Here is a 21526-nt window from a genome sequence, read left to right on the forward strand (position 1 = left end):
ATTGTATTGTCCTCCAACATCAGTTGGATGCACTTCCTTAGATTTTATGTGTTTCTTAATTAACAGCATAACCCCTCCTCCCCTCCTGTCTTGTCTATCCTTTCTGTACACAATGTACTCCCCAAATTCCAATTCTGCACTGCTTATGTCTGTGTGACACCATGGCTCTGATATCCCAACAATATCTGCCTTTGATATCTTGACTAGCACTTCCTAATTCATCAAATTTATTAACTATACTCCTAGTGTTGGTGTACACACAAGTATACATGCACCTGTTTCTACTCTTAGTTATCCTAACACAGCCCATGTATTTACTTGTTCCACTATGACTCCCAGCAGTCCTGGAAAACCCCATTGCCATATTGTTGTTGACCTTATTGTCAGGGAGACAAAAAAATATACTATGCAAGAAGGATAGGTGGAACAGGACCAGGGTATGTCTGCCAGGGGCAAAAGTTTATGACGCTGTAGAGCAGATATCATCTTTTAAGGGCACCAAAGGTCGTATTGTTATACACGTTGAAACTATTGACATTAAGAGTAAGAGATCTGAAGATTTACTCAACAAGTACAGGTCAATGTTGAAAAAAAGTCGAGTTAGGGTTGAATGTGAAAGTGTCTGCAATTCTGCCCAGACATGATAGGAGGGAGTATATGATGAAAGCCTTGTTGATCAGTTTGGTCCTAGAGAGATTGTTCAAGACTCAAGCATATAGAATTTTTTCAGGGATCTTCTTCTATAGCTTCTACAGGGATGGGATACACTTAAATTGAAAGGGTGCAGGAATATTTGCTGATTCTATCGAGACAGTGTTGGGTGGGTTGGAAAACTGCTAGCTTGGGGGGGATACACAGACTTAAAGGTTAACAGTGGCCGCAGGCAGAGGCAGAAGTGATTCTTGCACTGCTTTTGTTAGAATGAGCAGCAGCCTAGAAAGCAAGGTAATAGAGGTTTCCAGGATTGTTGGGAGTCGTAATGGAACAAGTAAATACATGGGCTGTGTTAGGGTAACTAAGAGTAAGAACAGGTGCATGTATCCTTGCATGTACACCAATGCTAGGGTATAGTTAATAAATTTGATGTGCTTGAAGGCAGATATCGTTGGGATATCAGAGATGTTGTGTCAAACAGATATAAGCAGTGCAGAATTGGAATTTGAGAAGTACTCAACTGAACCTCACTTAGCACAGCTTCAAACAGCATGGGTTTCACTATAACATGATTTTCAATTAAGTTTAAGTCAAAATTTACTGTACACATCAAAACTCATTCAATAGCCTAGACACATACTCTACATATATGTTGCGTTTTTGTAATCTAGGTATGCATACATGTATGCTGCTGTGCCAACTGTATCATGTGCACATGTGCAAGGCGCCTCCGTAGCCAGATGGGAAGGAGCAGCAGTGCATAGCACACGCTTGTTGATTAGACCGGGGTTCGAGCCTGTCACCACCAAATACGGAGGATGCGGGAAGGTCAGGGAATGGCTACTGCATATTCCCGGAGCAATATGGCCTTAGTTGCTAATGCTCCTAAAAAAAAAAAAAACAAAACAAACAAACAAAACAAAACATGTGTGCAAATAGGCAGTCAGCAGCAGCATGCAACTGAACAGTGTTCAGTTGAATACTGAACAGTGTTCAGTATTCTTTATTCCATCCTGATGAGACGACATGATAGCTTTTCAGGCTATTCCTAATTTTATTCTTTTCATAATTTATTTTTACCCCTTTAAATACGATTGAAAATATATTTGCATATTGGCTAGAAATCACTACCAACAACATGCATTCAGTTTGTCAGCATGTTTTTCCCCGTATGGCAAATTATTTCACTGGTTTTCAATAGTAAATTCAGAAAATTACCGAAGACACTATGAAGATCGGTAAAGATTTGGGATTCGAAACTTTGGACACTGCCAATATATGTAACTGCATTGACTCATATGCAAATGACTTAGATGATACAACTCTCCTTGAAATTGATGCATATAAAGAAAAGGAAAACAATTCTGACTTGGCACCAAAAGAATATTCAACAGAAGAAGTGGAGAAAGTTTTTTTGGGAATTGATATGGCCTGTGAGGCGATTATGAATGGAGATCTGGATGTTTGAACATAGCATCAAGATACAGCAAATTTTACAAGATGGGATTCGATGCTACAAAGCTTGTGCACTGAGGAAAAGAAGAGACACCTTCACCATACTTTTTTTATTGAAATACGTAAATAAACAATAAAACTTTTTTCTCATCTCTCATGATGTTTCCTTTTCATTAATACAATTTTTGTAATATTTTTTAATTCAAATTCTTTTAATTGGCTATCCAGTGCAAATTGTTTATAGATTTATTGTAATTTGTTTATAGACTGTTTCTCTGGTACGCATTCAGTTAAAACCCATTATAATTATATCTCAATCAGCATGGTTTCACCTAACATGGAACAGTTTCGGTAACAATTATCAGTACTATGTGGGGTATTGCTGTACAATGTGTACAGGAAGGAGAGACAGGACAGGAAGGGAGGAGGGGTTACACATAAAGTTTAAGGAAGTGCATCCAATTGTTGTTGGTGGACAGTGCAATGTTGAGTCTGCACTGGAAAAGAAAAAAATAGTGTAGGTGTGTGTTATAGGCCTAATGAATTTGACGAGTATAATGAGCAGTTGTGCAGGGAAATGGAGTGGCCAGTAAATCAGAATATCTTATAATGGGGGATTTTAACTTTCCAGATATTGACTGGAACTTGTGGTTTGGTCACTTGCACACTAGCAAGACTTTTTTTGTGGATTTATTGGATGACTGTTTTCTACAGCAACATATTCGAGAGGTAACCAGAGTGAGTAATACTCTTGATCTGATTATCAGCAGTGATTATTCATGCATTAAGAATTTGCAGATAAAGGAATCACTGGGTGACAGTGATCACAACGTACTGATGTGGGAATTACTTAATATACTAATATCTTTACTTAAAATATACTAATATCTTTTTTTAATGTGACAAAGGTGAATCTATTATTCATTAAAAACCCAAAGACACCATTGTGACTGTTTTCAGAGCTATCTAATTCCATCATTGAACACCAACTAGCTTCATTTAGACGACCAGTCAAGCTGCATGATGAAAATACTTTCTGTAACTTTTATCACGTGTATAACATGACCCCTATTACTGGGGTTATATTATACACGTGACAAAAGTTGTTGTGTGGATGCTATTTCAAAATGGTTTGAGAATCAGTGATACTTTGCATTGTGTTCTTTTAGCTATACTGTCTGGACACTGTCTTTCTTCTGATTAATGATTATTTTTTTTTTAGTGAAAACCTCAAACACAAAGTATTAGAACCTATGTTACTTAGTACTGTGTGGGAATTTAAGGTTCAGAAGACTAAAGATACCTGTTGGCATTATACTTAACTTCCTGCAGACTGCAATTTTCAAGAAACACATGAAGGAGGTTGTTCAAGTAACAGAAGTTAAAAGGATAAATGAGGAGAAGAAAAGTTTGTTCTGTGAGTTTTAAGTTGAACATAGTGTTGATTGTCAAAAGGCACCGGCGGCCCCTCCTCCAACTCCTTGTTTGTATACTCTGTGTCACAGTATACAAGCCGTGTAAAGGCCAGAGATAGTTTTGGTGTTGGTTTGCGCAGTATGGTGTTAGGTTGTGTTGGTCTGTTGTTCCTCCAGCCATTTAGCCGCAGGGTCCTGATGGGACCCCACGTTGCCAGCCCCTACAAGGAGGCAGTTGGTTATAATAGGGAATAAAGGTTTCTGGTGGTGTGAACCATGGGTGATACCTGAGCTTGCCAGGGAGGGTTCCAGGAAAAAAAAAAAAAATGAAAAACAACAACTTTGGAAAATGAAAAAAAGGAGTGGGGGAAACGGGCGAGACAGGGAGGAACAGATGAAGATAAAGAAGGTGGATGATAGGGAGACTTTCCACCTGGAAATAGGAAATTAAAGGGATAGAGGGGCACCCCTATGAGAGGAGCCCATTCTCCACTGGGAGGGTGTTAAGAATAGAGAAAGATTTGTGGTGATAGAGTGCACCAAGTGAAAAGATTGGTTTGGAAGGTGAGCAGGGGAAACATGGATTGTAGGGGAGTAAAGGCCAGGGCACCATATGTGGGGAAGAAGAGCACACTGTGGGCATGCAGTGTTTCTCTGTAAGTAATCACCACACTGGCCAGGCCAGCTGAAGCCAATGTCATTGTATCCCACATCATGCCTTAGGTTGGGGGATATGACATCAGCAAGGCAGGGGGGATTCCTAATAGGTTGATCCCACTGGAACAAATTAGGGGAGGGGAGGGGCCTGTTAGTTATTCTCATTCTGATTATTCTCATTCAGTGCACACTGTGCTGAGTGTAAGTATCAAAACAACACACACCCTTCATGCACTCAGCTGAATTGCACATCTGTCATACTTACATTTATGCAATCATACATTTTTTGTATTTAGGGACATAATGGATAACAGCACATAACACAGAACTCTCTCACACATTTGTCATCTTATATTTATCATTATACAGACAGACAGGGCACAGGTACCACCTAAATATAACAACTGCCAAGACATCACATTTTACATTTAAAATTTTTTTAATTTTTTTATTTTAATGCTAATCACAACATTCATTTAGTCACCACATAGTTTACACAGGTGACCTGACATTCACTCACATTTATAAAACTTAACCTTCAAGAATAGCTTTTTTTATTTTTATTTTATTTACATATTCAGAGTAAAAGAATTAACACTTACAGGACATTCTCATTCCCCATTTTCAGACACTTATCCCACTCAGTACAGTACCATGAATATTTTAGTTTCTTTTAGGTTAAGTGGACTTAATTCTCACCTAAATGTTGCTAGGAAATTTTATGGGCTTTTTTCACTCTGTGCTGAGTTAGTCAGTGTCAGGCATTAATAGCAAGGTTTTTCCCCCAGAAATTGGGGAGGTTTTTTTGGTCCAACAAAATAGGCACATTAACTAGAGAACACACGAAATTTACAGACGCAATACACATGTTTATATGAATTAACCTTCCGGGTGACCCAAATGTAATAGTTTGCATTATATCAAATTTGTCACTAAGCTTTAATGGTGTTCTTCTTTTCTTCGCTGTATGAGATTTATTAACTTTGGGAGCCATAGTGATGGTTTTTAATTTAAAATAAATGTAAAACAGCAGTATAATATATGATATCAGTACAGAATTCACTTTCAAAATGGCAAACATAAAGAAATACAGTAATCACGTGATTTGCCATTTTCCTTTCTTTTTTTTTTTTGGCACTGGAAGACATCTGCACCGTATGTAAACATGCGATCTCAATGTACTGTTAGCTTGAATATTCCATTATTTGGTATGCCACTGTTTCGACAGTCTACTGTACATGCATACCTCCATTCACTCACATATATACACGCATTCATCCATATGTTTGCACACATACTAACACAGGCACTCGCGCACGCACTTAGTATAGCACTGCACATACTCGTGCATCCAAAAACATATGCACATTATCTCATTTAGACCTACTTTGTGCTCATATATTCGCCTCATGTATCCATTTATATGTATAACTTTGTATACTCAGGAATAATAATACATAGATAACAGTAGACCGCAGATAAGAAGTTTTCCAAGTGACTGGAGGTTTAGAACTTCTTAACCTGGAAAACTTCTTAGAAAGGAAAGTGACCTAAGGGTATGAAATATTAACTACACAAATAAAAATATAAATAAAAATATATTTATAAATTCTAAATACTATTTTAGAATTTATAAATATTTTATTCTGCCTATGGGAAACATTTTTAAACTGAAGATTTCTAATTGCTTATCATTCTGTTATTGGTAAACTCATTACAAAGTTGGAAGAATTAGCTCCTTTGGAGTTTCAACATATCTTAAAAGGTCACAATTACAATAAGACGAGCAACAATCCACTAATAATTCATAACTTTTCACAGCCGTCAGAACTTAACGCTTAAAACTTGGTGTACATATCCAATTTTTATTGCAATGTCACTTCTTATATCAAAATGTTTATACCAAAATGGTTTTAGCACCGAAAGTCTCAGACTGTGGAAAATTAACTAATCTAACAAGTTAGTCCTTAGCATCATTTTAGTTCGTAGTAAATCACCGAAGTAGATGAAATGGCATCACTTCTGTTATATCTCATATTGTGAATGCCTTGGCAACGAGTTGCCCTCATGTTGAACTACCTCGAATAAGCAGTGCTTTGCCAATGGATTTTCGGCAGATACCACTACTCCTGGGTGGTGATATCTGCTGAGAATAAGTAACATTAGTCTTTTCCATTGGCAAAGTATTGCTTATTGGAGGTAGTGCAATGTCGGGGCAACTTATTGTGAAGGCATTCACAATATGAGATATAACAAAAACGATGCCATTTCACCTACTTCGGTGGTTTACTATGAACTAAAATGATGCTTGGCACTAACTAGTTCGATTACCAAATGTTTATATTGTTTAATATTTTTTAATATTAAAAATAAATAATTTCTATATTTAAAAAACATTTAAGTGGGAAAACATCATTATAATAATACACTGTGTATTCTTTATCATGAACTTTTTATGTGGGAAAATAAAACATTACAACGTACAGAGGTGAAATTGGAAATGAAGAAACCAAACCTACTACAGGGGAAAACTTCTTATGTGGGAATTTCTTATCCGGGTTCTGTATATTTATGATTAACTTTTATATTTATATAAAGAAGAAGTTTTACAAAAGAAAAAGTGTCATAAAACATACTGATGCAAGCTCAATAAAACTCGGACAGGGTGCTAAATGATAGTGATAACCTGAGAGAAAAGTTGAATAGAAACTGTTGAAGCCAAACATAAATAAGGCACCTTGGGTAAATGGGATCTATTTACTTATATTAAGAGAAGTAGCAAATCATTAGTCATAATTATGAGACCATCTATGGATTCAAAGGAGGTCCCTGTGGACTGGAGATGTGCAAATGTATCACCAATTCACAAAGGGGTGGGGGGGAATCAAAAAGTGAGATGAGTATTTATAGACCTCTTAGCTTGTGTTTTGTTCTAGGGAAAATAATGAAGTCACTGGTTAAAGGAGTGATATAAGAAAGGAATGCAGTTACAGTAGAATATCATAATACGAAATCTGTTTTTACGAAATAGTTGTTTCTATGAAGTGCCTATCATTCCCCTGCAAATGGATAAGCTTTTCTATATAAACTTATTCATTTATTACAAAATTCAGTTAACATGTATTACAAAATCCATTTTCACACTGTGAGAAATAATGTTATTTTGTGTATTTAATACAAAACTTTTCATAGCTGTCATATTATTGTCTGTGACAGCCCAGTTCCATGTTTTCCGAAATACAGCATTTACTTATTATAATTTATGTAAACAAAGCTAGTTTGTGGCATGGCATTATAGCATTAGTAGAGGCATATGATGCAAGTAAGCAAGCTTATACAGCATTAGCCAAAACAAATAAAAAAAAAAACCCTTCCTATTTCACCTATACACAACCTCCAAAAGTTCTTCCTTAAATTTATTTAAGCTATAAACTGCCACAATGACAAATGGAAGTTGGTTCTGGCAATCAACCACTTACTGGCTAAAGGCAAATTTCCACACATCTATTTTCAACTATCTTTCTTCAATTTGAATTTATATCCCCTCAAGTGCAGAGGAAGAGGAACAATCTCATCGGCACTGAGATTGCTCAAACTATTCAAAGCCTTATACACCTCAATCAGATCACCTTGCAGGTGCCTAGTCATCAGATGCTGCAATTTGCAGAACTTAGAGGCTTTTCTTGTTAAGAGCAACCCTTTGTTCCCTTCACCAACTTTGTTGCCCTTCTCTGTACTCATTCCAGCAGCTCTACCTATATCCTTCCTAAAATGAAGTCTCCAGACATGTATGCAGCACCCAAGGCGTGGCCTGACCATTGCCTTATACAAAGAGATAATCAAAAGAGATATCCTTATCCCTGCTATATATCAGTGACAAGACCCCCATGAGCTGCTCTGGCAGCCTGTCTGCACTGCTCATAAAACTTCATATCTGACTGCACAATTAGCCTTAGCTTTAGTTGAGGTATATGCTGCAAGAAAGCAAGCTTATACAGCATCAGCCAAAACAAAAAAAAGAAAAACTTTCCATTTCATCCATCCAGTCACCAAATGTTTGTCTAGTTCAGCCTTAAATTTATTTAAGCTATCAACTTCCGCAATAACTGATGGAAGTCTGTTCCAGCAATCAACTGCTCGCTGGCTCAAGGCAAACATCCGCACATCTATTCTACAGCTGTCATTCCTCATTTGAATCTATGTCCCCTCAGGTTCTTAATCTGAGCAAGCGGAAGTATCCCATCAGCATTGAGCTTGCTCAAACCATTCAAGGCCTTATACACCTTAATCAGATCACCTTGATTGCCTAGTCTCCAGATGCTGTAACTTGCAGAACTTAAGCCTCTCTTAAGTTTTTATGGTAGATACTGTAATAATGCTCTGAAGAGCTTTATTACAGTCACTTGAATTGTTAAGCCAAGTTAGAGAGCCTTTTGTCACTTATGTTCTGTTTTATGTCTTTTAAAATCAGGTGCAAGTTTGCTTATGTTATACCTCATCTAGTAGTGTTATGGCAACAAAACATTAAACTTGGAAATAAAACTGAAAATTATATAAAAAGCCAATAGGATGGAAAACCGTAAAACAGATATTGCAGAGGAATATTACATACCTTTACCTACAATACTGAAAAAAAAAACTTGCAGAATTTCATGGCACTGGAACAAGCATATTTGCGATGCAAAACATGAGGAGCTTGAAACAGAACTTTTCAAGTGGTACCAACAAATGCATGCATTAAATTTTCCAATTTGGCAAGAAAAGGCTAATTATGTAGCTTAGCAACCTCCAGCAATGAGAGATTAAAAATGAATTTGATAGTATGAACCTATTGATGGTATGATCATATTGAGGTAAACTTCTCTTATTCTTTTACAAATATTGATATCAACATAGAACATATTGAGCATTATAGCTCTGGTTCATACTATCAAAGTAGCTTAGCAACATACAATTATTAGCAACTTCAAGTGCAGAAGTGGCTGGCTCTGGAGATTTAAGGTTTGTACACTGGTCCAGACTTGCTTCCAGGGCCGTGCTAACGTTACGGCCAAATCGTCCATGGCCAGGAGCCTCACCTGAAGAGGGGCTTTATTTTCAGTGTAAATATCTTCTAAAGAAGTGATAAAAATAATTTTTATGGATGAGGGAAAAATATGTATCAATGTATGGATGAATAAAACGCTCTAGTGGCACCTTCTGGGATTCAAGGTGCCGTTATTTAGATTTTTCCGCTATCTAGAAAGTTGTATTTTTAATATATTTAATGCAGAAATAATGAGGCTAAATAAGAACTAGAGAGATTAAGAATGAAATTTTATTAGCATTAGCATTAGTAGAGGCATATGATGCAAGAAAGCAAGCTTATTCAGCATCAGCCAAAAAAAAAAAAAAAAAACCACTACTCCCATTTCACCCCTCCGTTCGTTCGAAATACCTGTCCAGCTGAGCCTTAAATTTGTTTAGGCTATCAACTTCAACAACAAGCGATGGGAGTTTATTCCACAAACCAACTGCCCGCTGGCTAAAGGCAAATTTCCGCACATCTATCCGACATCCGTCCTTCCTCAATTTGAATTTATGCCCTCTCAGGTGATTATTCTGAGCAAGAGGAAGAATCCCTACTCCCTTATTAACTTATTAAATCCCTTATTAACTTATTAAATTAAATCCTTATTAAATCCCTTATTAACTACATATAAAAAACTTAAACATGATGATGATCCAATGTAATATATATCTGACATTAATACACTTCTACTTACATTCCAAATCTGTTTTCTTTATTATATCAAGTTTAGCTTGCGTGGGTAGCACAGCAGTGTCATCACCATATTCCCTACACCAGGTGGAAAAGGCCTCTGTTCGAATCCTGCTGATGGCGTGAGGAACTTTTATGGGTGCTTTTTTCACTCCGTGGCTGAGTTAGTCAGTCAGTCTCGGGTAAAATTGGCAAGGTTTTTTCGTCCAGCAAAACAGGCAAATCTACCAGAGAACACACAATTTACAGACACAATACACATGGCTATATGAATTCACTTTCTGGGTGACCCTAATTTAATAGTTTGGATTATATCAAGTTTGTCAGTGAGCTTTAATGTTGTTTATTAACTTTAGGAGCCGTAGTGAATGGTTTTTAATTTAAAATGAATGTAAAACAGCGGTATAATATCAGCACATTTGAAATCACTTTCAAAATGGCTAACGTGAACAAATACAGTAATCACGTTACATGCGGTTTGCTTTTTTTTGGTGCTGCAAGACATCCGCACTGTATGTAAACATAAGATCTCAATGTGCCGTTAGCTTGAATATTCCATTGTTTGGGGTGCCGTTATTTCTACAGTGTACTGTAATTTGCTGTTTGCTTTTTTGAGGAGAGTCTTGTAATGGTGGAAAATTAAGCAAACAAAGAATGACTTCTGTTATGCTGCAATGCAGATGGCAGTACAAAACTATGCCCATTTTTGATAAGGAAATTTTCCAAGCCAAGATTTTTAAAGAAGTTAACCAACTTCTGTGCAATTATGAGGCCAAATAGATAGAGTTATGAAGCCAATTTTAGCTTACAGTCAAAATTTTTTGTTCTTGGCTATCAGCCTACAGTCAAATTTAAATTCTTGGCTTACATTAAAAATTTTTCATCCTTGGCTATAATCAACTGCATCATTGTGCAGCACATTCTGCAGCACATTCTGCAAGGACTTTTTAAGTTAACTAATATATGGCTGTTGTTTTTGCCTCCTAATACCACCAATTTTATGCAGCCACCAGATAAAGGAGTTATTTATAACTTCAAGAGAGGATAGAGTCCGATTAGATAATTGATCCGCAACCTAGAAGAATTTATTTATTTGTTATCTGGTTTTTTTTTTAGGAGCATTAGCAACTAAGGCCATATTGCTCCAGGAATATGCGGTGGTCATTCCCTACCTTTCTGCATCCTCCATATTTGGTAGTGACGGGCTCGAACCCCAGTCTAACCAAGAAGCATGTGCTACGCACTGCTGCTCCTTCCCACCTGGTTACGGAGGCGCGCCTGCCTAGAAGGAGGGAACAGTTTGCAGCTAAAGTGGAATACCTTTGAATCTGTAATTTTGTTATTGCTTGGGACAGTATTTGCATCAAGGGTAATAATCAGCTGCTTCAGTAAGAGTGGCTTTGTTGAGATTATTATTGTAAAACATGGTCCTTCAGGCGAATGTGATAACAGCATTGAGGAGTGAGGGAATCAGTGACGGAGCATATGGATTTTGTTAATGAATTTGAGGCGTTTGTTAAAGTAGATGAGGAAGTTTCTACCTCAGCAATGCCAACACTGGAAGATCTGCTGCTGAGCACCAAGCAAAATGCTGGAGTTTTTGTTACCAGCGATAAAATTGAAAGTAAAGAAGCACAAATGCTGCCTTCTAAAAAAAAAAAAAAAACCACTGTGCCACAGAAAGGGAAACAATGATTGAAGGAGCAGTAATTCCCAAAATATTTTGAATGTGTTGACCTGTAGTAATGTTCAAGATCAAATAACTATTGCATTTGATAATGTCTGTGCTGTAGTTAAGAATGCATATAAGACAAAAAATGGTAAAAGAAATGAAAGAGGAAAAGACTTGTGAAATTTGCAGAATCTCAAGGATTGTCAGTAATGAACACTTTTTTTCAAGAAAAGGGTGAACAGAAAGTGGACATGGAAGAGTCCAAATGGATTAACAACTAATGAAATTGACTTCATCTTCACTAACAGAAGATATAATGTGAATGATGTTACCATCCTGAATAAGATACCATCATTCACAATATATTTGTGAATGATGGAAGTGATCACATTCTGTGATCACTTCTAACATTTGTTGGAAGTGATCACAGAATCGTAAGATATACACTTGATATAGATGTAGGAAAGGAAAGGAAAAAACTGACTCGAGTAAATAATACAAAGCTCTTTGAGATAACAGAAGAGGAGAAAAAGCAGTATGTACTGGAACTTAAGAACAAGTTTGAGCTTCTGCAGTCTGCTCAGGACCAAGATATCGACGAGGAATATTACAACTTTCTGAAAGTGATAAAACCCAAGAAACCTATAGGGAAAAAGAAATCCAAAGAAGAAAAAATTAGTCAAGAAACACTTGTTATGATGAACCGAAGGTGAAAAACTGAAGAGCAAGATAAACACTGACAAGGAAGAAATTGAGTATACTGAGTTAGCAAAGCCATTAGAAAGAGACTCAGAGAGGACATAAGAAGATTTAACACAAGAAAAATAGAACAAGCATTAAAGGAAAACAAAGGATTTAAATCAGCAACCAAGAGCAGTAATACAGAAAGACAAATGATACTGAAACTGAAGAATAGCGATGGTGTACTTATAAACAGCAGAGAAGGCATAATTCAAATAGCAGAAGACTGCTATAGAGAATTATACAAGGAGCGAGGGAATGATGCCAGCAGTGGGGAAGATGGATTGCAAATTAGCAACACATACGACATACCCGATATTCTTCCTGATGAGGAAGATGCATTGAAGAAAATGAAGAATCAGAAAGCCCCGTGGTAAGATAAAGTTACTGTAGAGTTGTTAAAACTGGGACAAAGAGACATAACACAAAAACTGGCATGGCTCTGCACAAAGTGCATTAGAAAAGGTGTGTGACGCCTGAGCAGTGGAATAATGCAATCATAGTTTTGCTGCATAAGAAAGGAGATAAATTGAAAATTATAGACCTATTAGCATGTTATCCCACATCTACAAGTTGTTCACAAGGGTCATTACTAACAGATTAGAAAGAATACTTGATGAGAATCAACCGAAAGAGCAAGCTGGCTTTAGGACAGGATTCTCACCTTCACGTAATATCACACCTAATGGAGAAAGCAAATGAATGTAAAACACCATTATGCCTGGCATTTGTGGATTATGAAAAGGAATTTGACTCCATACAGCATAAGGCAATGTTTCAGGCACTGGAAAGACAAGGCATAGATACCCCATATATTATGATTTTGAAGAAAATATATGAGAATGCTACCTCCTTTATTAGACTAGACAAAGACAGTAGGAAATTTAAAATCGAGAAAGGAGTCCGACAAGGAGACACAATATCTCCGAAGCTGTTTACTGCTGCCCTTGAGGAAGCGTTCAGAAGATTAGACTGGTCGCAGAAAGGAGTCAATGTGAATGGAGAGTACCTAAACCATTTACGATTTGCAGATGACATTGTGGTTATAAGCCACGATCCCAAAGAATTAGAGGAAAATCTTAATCAGTTATGCACAGTTAGTAAGGATTTTGGACTAAAGATGAATATGGCTAAAACAAAAGTAATGATGAACAAGTATGCCACAGAAAGGGAAACAATGATTGAAGGAGCAGTAATTGAAAAGGTGGAGTCATATACTTATCTGGGACAAGTTATTAGCTGTAATAATGATAAATGGCTGGAAGTCAAGAGAAGAATAAATTTTGGATGGATAGCATTCAGGAAATACAGTCACATACTGAAGAGCAAAATCCCAGTTTGTCTGAAACGTAAAATAATTATTATTATTATTAGCCACATGGTACAAGGAAGCCTGAGGCTTACGCTGCACCAGCCAAAAAAAAAAAATTCCCGAGTTACCCTGAGAGAGAGAGAGAAGTAGAAAGGAACCACCAAGAAAGAGAAGAATGATGATATCCAGCTCAGGACCCTGGGTTTGCCAAGCCCATACTTACCAGATGTGAGCCCCCGGGGTTAATGAACCAATGTATACTCCCCACCATGACTTATGGAATTGAAACTTGAGCACTCACCAAAAGAATGGAAGAGAAGATAAGAACTACACAGCGAAGAATGGAATGAATTATATTGGGAATCAGACTGTTAGATAAGAAGAGAAACACATGGATTAGGCAGCATACTCAAGTAAAGGATATTCTTATCAAAACTAAAGAACTAAAATGGTCTTGGGCAGGACACATAGCTCGAAGACATGATGACAGATGGACTAAGAAAATAACAGAATGGTAACCAAGAGGACCTAGAAGACACCTGGAAGACAAAGGCGGAGATGGATAGATGAAATTCATGAGTTTGTGGGTAGTAAATGGATGGCCAGAGCTCAAAACAGAAGGAACTGGAAAGTTGCTGGAGAGGCCTTCATCCTGCAGTGGATTGAAAATGGCTGATGATGATGATTACTATAGACCTTGTTATTACAAAACATGAAAATTTGTCTCGTGAACTATGTATTAATGAGATACTACTATAAACTGCACTCACAGCATGGATTTGTTGAGGAGCAATGCTGTCTGACCAAAGTGATTCCACACTGTGTTGCTGTAATAAAGGAATTGGATGCAAAAAATAATTTTGATACCATATGCTTGTATTTCAGGAATGCTGCCTCCATAGCCAGGTGGGCAGGAGCAGCAGTGCGTAGCACACACTTCTTGATTAGACCGGGGTTCGAGCCCATGACCACCAAATACGGAGGATGCGGAAGGTCAGGGAATGACCACCACATATCCCCAGCCCGGATAAAGGGTGAGGGTTGGCATCAGGAAGGACATGCGGCCGTAAAAATTTCATGCCAAAACAATAAAAATGCTGACCTCATATATATACAGGGCGTCTCAAAAATACATGGCAAAACTTCAGGAATGAGTTCCTCATATGTAGACAATAAAAATATTTTATATTAACATAGTTCCGGAAATGTTTGGTTCCCGAGTTATTAACCGGAATGTCTTATCTCCCGCAGGTGATTTCCATCATCACAAGATACCTACAGAATCTGGTGGTTTTCCATTCCGACCATGTACTCAAATCATGAGCAAGCGGATATGCACTTTATGTGTGGTTTGTCAGACGGTAATGCTCTGGAGGCTCATCGTTTGTACCCAGAACGAAGATTTGAAGACAGGAAAACGTTTGAAGATATCCATCGCCGCCTTTGTGAACATGGGACTTTCACACCTCATGCTGCCGACAGAGGGCATCCAAGACGATGTCAGAAATTTGGCATCGTCTTCACGAGTCCATGAGATGTCGATGTGAGGCTTGTATTCAGGCAGAAGGTGGACATTTTGAACAATTACTATAAGGTGATGTGAACAGTTAAGTGTCATAGACAGACCTTTAAAGCTCGGAAACCAAGCATTTCCGGAACTATGTTGATATAAAATATTTTTATTGTCTACATGTGAGGAACTCATTCCTGAAGTTATGCTGTGTATTTTTGAGACACCCTGTATAATGGGGAAAAGGTGAGGACAAAAAAAAAAAAGTTGTATTTCACGAAAACTTTCATACTGTTGCATATAAAAGACTGCTGTACAAATTGGTACAGTGTGGCATTAAGGATAAGTTACTGCTCTGGATAAAGGGATGATTGAGTAGTAGTGGTGTGTGTGTGTGTGTGTGTGTGTGTGTGTGTGTGTGTGTGTGTGTGTGTGTGTGTGTGTGTGAGTGAGTGAGTGATTGTTTATTAATGGATAATGCTCTTTGTGGACTAATGTTATTATGATGTTCCTCCTCAGGGTTCAGTGCTGGGCAGTTATTGTTTTCTATATTTATTAATGATACTTCGAAGGTGTGTGAGACTTAATGTCTAATTGTTTGTAGATAAAAAAGCACTGAAACCTATATTATTATAATTGTGTTTACTGTATTTCCAAATTGGAAATATGTACACAATGGAGTCAAACTTTTCGTGGTATTTTCTTACCATTTCTTCAGTGACAGTTCTCTTTGCAATATCACCATCAGAAAAGATCACTTCTGTCACAAGAACAAATTCTTGTGACCAAATATATTTGGCACACTATGGCCATAGTTGTCGATGCGCCTAATAAATCCCTAAACCAACAACAACCAAATTTATTGAAGACTTGTGAACAGGGTTAGCACTAGCATTTGTGGCGCTTAAGGAAAAACCATTAGGTGCCTAATTCATCTTATCCTAACATGCATATATATGCGGTAGTGCATCTAACAGCATCTATTTTAGGTGGCAAGTGCCAACCCTGCTTGTGAAACAAGTTCTTGTGACTGAAGTTGCCTTGAAGATACTGTTAAAGGTGTGTCAGGCTTAATGTCTAATTTTTTGTAGATAAAGCACTGAAACCTATATTACTATAATTGTGTTTATTTCCAATTGGAAATATGTACACAATGGAGTCAAGTGCACCATGCTTTATAAGTCCTCTTGTGTGTGCTCATGGTTGAGGGAAAATATACTTTTACTTCAATTTTACTAGTTCTTGCAAAAACACTCTCTCTCTCTGTCTGTGTCTGTGTGTGTGTGTGTGTGTGTGTGTGTGTGTGTGTGTGTGTGTGTGTGTGTGTGTGTGTGTGTTGGAAGAGAATAGTGGATAACTGAGATAGACATACCTAGTGAAATTTATGGAGTACACTTAGATAAATTTATGCTAGATGGTTAAAGAATAGCTATACAGAAGATAATGTACAAAATACCAATCATTGCATACCTACAATATGGGTGACTTTTTTTTCAAGGGTCAGCCAAATGCAATGACAAGTATTTTGCTGCTTAGTTAGGCATTGCAGTATGCTTAGAGATTTTTACTTGTGATATGATTACTGGAAAAAGTAGCTATTCAAAAAATACCTACATTCAGGCACCTGAGGATTATTAATGATTTATAGTCACATTTCTTATATGAGAGGCAAAAATAAATGTCACTTGAAATCTGCATGATTGATATTATATAAAGCAGTGCCACTCAAACTATTTGTGGGGAAGGACCAGTTCCTTTTATTTCCAATCCATTGCAGACCGGCAGCGGAAGAATCCTTGCACACCAGTAACGTCCACAACGAATTTCCAATTCGTTGCAGACCAGTAACAAACAGTCTACTGACTGGTATTATATAAAGCAGTGCTTCTCAAACTATCTGTAGTGAAGGACCAATTCATTTTGTTTCCAATCCAGACTGGTACTCTTGCAAAATACAGTCGTCGCTGAACAGTAATGTCCATGACGAATTTCCGATTTGTTGTGGACTGGTAACGAACAGTTTGCGGACTACCACCAGTCCATGTACCACACTTTGAGTAGCACTGATATAAAGCATTTTTGTTGAAGAGATGGACACAAAGGATAAAATTTGTTGTTTGATGTTATTCATCATACAACAAATTCTATCTTTTGTGTCTGATATTACTGTAAGATTAGTCAATGAGAGTGTATGATGTCTCATTTCCTACTTCATTGCTGTTGTCAGTGCTTACAGCAATGATATTCAGTGATGATTACACTTTAAATATCATTAAATATGTTCTTGAATGCAGGACGGTGAATTGTGCATTTCTTTGGTATAATGTATAATTAACCCCAGGAGCTCACATCTTGTGAATATGGGCTTGGCACACCCAGGGTCCTGAGCTGAATATCATCATTCTTCTCTTTCTTGGTGATTCCTTTCTACTTCTGACACACTCTCTCACTCAGGAATTTTTTTTGCCTGGTGCAGTATAAGCCTCAGGCTTCCTTTCACTATATGGCTAATAATAATAATAATAATAATAATGTTAGTGTATCTGAGAAGGAATGCATGAAATTTGTGCATATATTTATTGGCAAAGACATTTAAGTTCTTTTATATGTATGTATTGTAAACTTTTTTTTTTTTTTTTTTAAGTATTTCATAATAAAATATGGCTTTTATAATAGGAAGAATATACTCCTCCCTCTAAAAAGAAAGCTAAGTCTTCCATGGATGACAAGAAAAGTTCTGGCAAGGTAAATTTTTTTTTTTTTTCTAATTATAATTAATATGTTTTGCATTCCAGGACTGCTACAAAATTGTAAAAAGACATTACATATCTGCTGACCCACCTCTTCCTACCATCTTTTCCTTTATGTAATTTGTTATATCTTGTATTGTTTTCTCTATGTTATTTTATTTGAGACAATTATTCAAAAAGTTTCATTTGGCCCCCAATCATTGTGAGTGCTCGGAATTAAATCATTCATTTCTTTTAAGATACTGCCAACTGAAAATGGTTGAATCCTGCTCCAAAGCATTCCCACCTTTATGATTTACCTGTTATTTTTTATTTATTTTTTCTTTTTTATAAAAATTCTATTATTATCTCTATAGTACTTAGGCCTGGGCATGGGATGAAGGGTGAGCAGATGCGACATACTTATTGACAGTAGACTTGAATTTTTATAGATTGTAAATTTCAGAAAATACACATGAAAGGTGGTTCCAGAAAACAGAAGTAGAAGGGATAAATCAGGAGCAGGAAAAATTGCTTGTGTGGTTGAGTTGGGTTGGTATTGTTGATTAGCAACAATGGTTATAATGCGCTGCTTCTGTGAGTTAGATAGCAAGTGAATGCTGATTTTTTTTTGTGTTCTTGGACTGAATTGGAAGGGATCATTTTTCAATTTTGAAAAATGGAAGTATCTATAGGAAAAACATGCAACAGAATGTCTAGATAGGGAGTGGAGAGATGAGTTGGTAATTAATAACCAAACTGCCCTCTTTAGAATAGAGTCTAGAAGCTTGAGAGTGGTTTCGGGATGCTACCCCAGCTGTGGGAGCAGTATTCTGTGGTACAGAAGATTTCATACTTGTACAGAATGAGTAGTTGTTTAGAAATAAAGTGACACTGAGAATTAGGGGGGGGGGATAGATTTTTTTTTTTTTTTATCCAGAGGAAGCAATATTTATATTATGCTTATTTCAGGAGTGATTAGAATTTGGGGTAATCCCTAATAGATATATGTGATCTTGTATAGAAATCTTGTTTCTTATCTAAGATCAACAGTAATCATCTTTTTGGGGTGGGGAAGAAGAAAAGGATGACAGAATTGAAGTCAATTGGGTTTTCTGTGCCCCATTGAGAATTACCTTGAGGTAATTCTCCCAATTGGAGTTAAGGAATTGGTGGTGTGTATTTAAAATTGTTTGTGCACAGCAGGGTCAAGTATAGTAGTACTAGTGGCATGTGATGCAAGAAAGCAAGTGTATGAGCTTATGCAATATCAGCCAAAAAAAAAAAAAAAAATTACAAAACAAATCCGTCTAAATGTATAATTTAAACGTAAATGTCCAGTTCCTCCTTAACTTTATTTAACCTATCAACTTCCACAATGACAGATGGAAGTTTGTTCCATTAACCACCTGCTGGCTAAATGCAAATTTTCACACATCTATTCTACATCTGTCTTTCCTGAATTTGAATTTATGCTCCCTTAGGTTCGTATCTGAATAAGTGGAAGGATTCCATCAGAATTCAGCGTGCTCAACCTATTCAAGGCCTTATACACCTCAGTCAGATCACCTCACACGTGCCTAGTTTCCATCTGCTGTAATTTGCAGAACTTAAGCCTCTCTTGGTAAAAGGATCCCTTCATTCTCCACACCAATCTTGTTGCCTTTCTCTGTACTCACTCAAGCAAATCTACATCTTCCCTAAAATGAGGCCTCCAGACCTGTACACAGTACTCAAGGCGTGGCCTGACCATTGCCTTATAAAAAGGGACAAATCCTCATTTTCCCTGCTAGCAAAATACCTGTATATCATTGACAAAACCCCATGACTTGCCCTGGCAGCCTGTATGCATTGCTCAGAAAACTTCATATCTGACTGAACAGTTACTCCCAGGTCTCTTTCATTTTCTACCACCTTAAGTGTAGTACCATACAGTTGGTACGTTTCTCTGGGGTTACTTCTACCCATATGCAGTGCTTTGCATTTGTCAAGGTTAAACTTCAGTTGCCACTTCTCAGCCCAAATTTTCTACATCCTGTTGCAGTAGCACACTGCCATTACTGTCATTAACAACCCTGTCAACCTTTTTATCATCTGCAAACTGCAACACTAAGCCTGATATACCTTCTTCAATATCGTTGATAAATATACAAAACAACAATGGATGCAACGTCAAACCCTGTGGGTCTCCACTAATAACATTAGTCCACAAAGAGCATATATCATCATTTAAGGGCACAAAGGGTAATATTGTTGTACATGTTGGCACCAATGACATTAAGAGTAGGAGATCTGCAGAGTTACTTAACAAGTACAGGTCAATGTTGCAAAAAAGTCGTGAGTTAGGGTTAAATTTGAAAGTGTCTGCAATTCTGCCCAGACATGATGGAAGTTTGTTACAGCAATTAACCACCTGCTGGCAAAATGCAAATTTTCTCACATCTATTCTACATCTGTCTTTCCTGAATTTATGCCCCCTTAGGTTCGTAATCTGAACAAGTGGAAGAATCCCATCAGAATTCAGCGTGCTGAATTCTGATGGGATTACATGATGGAGGGAGTATATGATGAAAGCCTTGTAAATCAATTCGGCCCTGGAGGATGTGTGCAAGGCTCAAGGGGTAGAAGTTTTTTTCAGCATGGTCTGTGCTTGTTAACAGTTGAGACTGCTTCTACAGGGATGGGATACACTTCAATAGAAAGGGTGGAAGAATATTTGCTGATGCTGTCGAGGCAGTGTTGGTGGGTCGGAAAACTGCTAGCATATGGGAATTCACAGACTAAAAGGATAAAAGTAGCCGCAGGCAGAGGTGAAGGTGATTCTTGCACTACTTCTATTAGAATAAGCAGTGGCCTGGAGCAAGGGATGCTGGGGGTTTTAGGGACTGATGGCAGTCATCTTGAAACAGGTGAGTATATGGGATGTGTTAGGGTAACTAAGAATAAGAATATATGCATCTATACTTGCATGTATACCAATGCTAGAAGTATAGTAAATGAATTTGATGAATTTGAAGTGTTTTCTCAAGACAACAAAGGCGGATATTGTTGTGATATCAGAGGCATGGTGTCACACAGATATTAGGAATGCAGAATTGGAATTTTGGGAGTGCAATGTGTGCAGAAAGGATAGACAGAGTAGAAAGGGAGGCGGTGTTATGCTGTTAATTAAGAAAAACATAAAATCAAAAGAAGTGCATCTAGTTGATATAGATGAACAGTGCCCTGTTCAGTCAGTTTGGTGTGACATAAGCACTGCGAAAGCAAAAATAAGAGTAGGAGTGTATTATAAGCCTAATGGCTCAAATGAGTACAATGAACAATTGTACAGAGAAATAGAGTGGGCTAGTAAATCAGAATGTCTTATACTGGGGGATTTTAACTTCCCAGATATTGACTGGAACTTGTGGGTTGGTCACTCACACACTAGTAAGACTTTTGTGGATTTATTAGATGATTATTTTCTGCAGCAGCATGTTCGAGAGGCAACCAGAGAGGGTAATACTCTTGATCTGGTTATCAGCAGTGATCATTCGTGTATTAAAAATTTGCAGATAAAGCAACCACTAGGTGGCAGTGATCACATTGTACTGACGTGGTATTTACTTAAAGATATAATT

At 37.3% G+C, this 21526-nt stretch overlaps 1 protein-coding gene across 2 annotated transcripts in view; it reads left to right on the top strand.

Moving 5' to 3' along the window:
• LOC150078542 (uncharacterized) overlaps nucleotides 1-21526 on the top strand; it is a 273894-nt gene that overhangs the window by 81197 nt on the left and 171171 nt on the right. For both annotated transcript variants that reach the window (XM_090384841.1, XM_090384840.1), the window contains exon 4: nucleotides 17854-17922. In XM_090384841.1, the coding sequence (XP_090240967.1) occupies nucleotides 17854-17922 (69 nt within the window). The remainder of the gene's footprint in view (nucleotides 1-17853; nucleotides 17923-21526) is intronic.

This window comes from Mastigoproctus giganteus, chromosome 11 (genome assembly GCF_048544385.1).
Source record: "Mastigoproctus giganteus isolate SK-2022 chromosome 11, ASM4854438v1, whole genome shotgun sequence".
NCBI lineage: Eukaryota > Metazoa > Arthropoda > Arachnida > Uropygi > Thelyphonidae > Mastigoproctus > Mastigoproctus giganteus.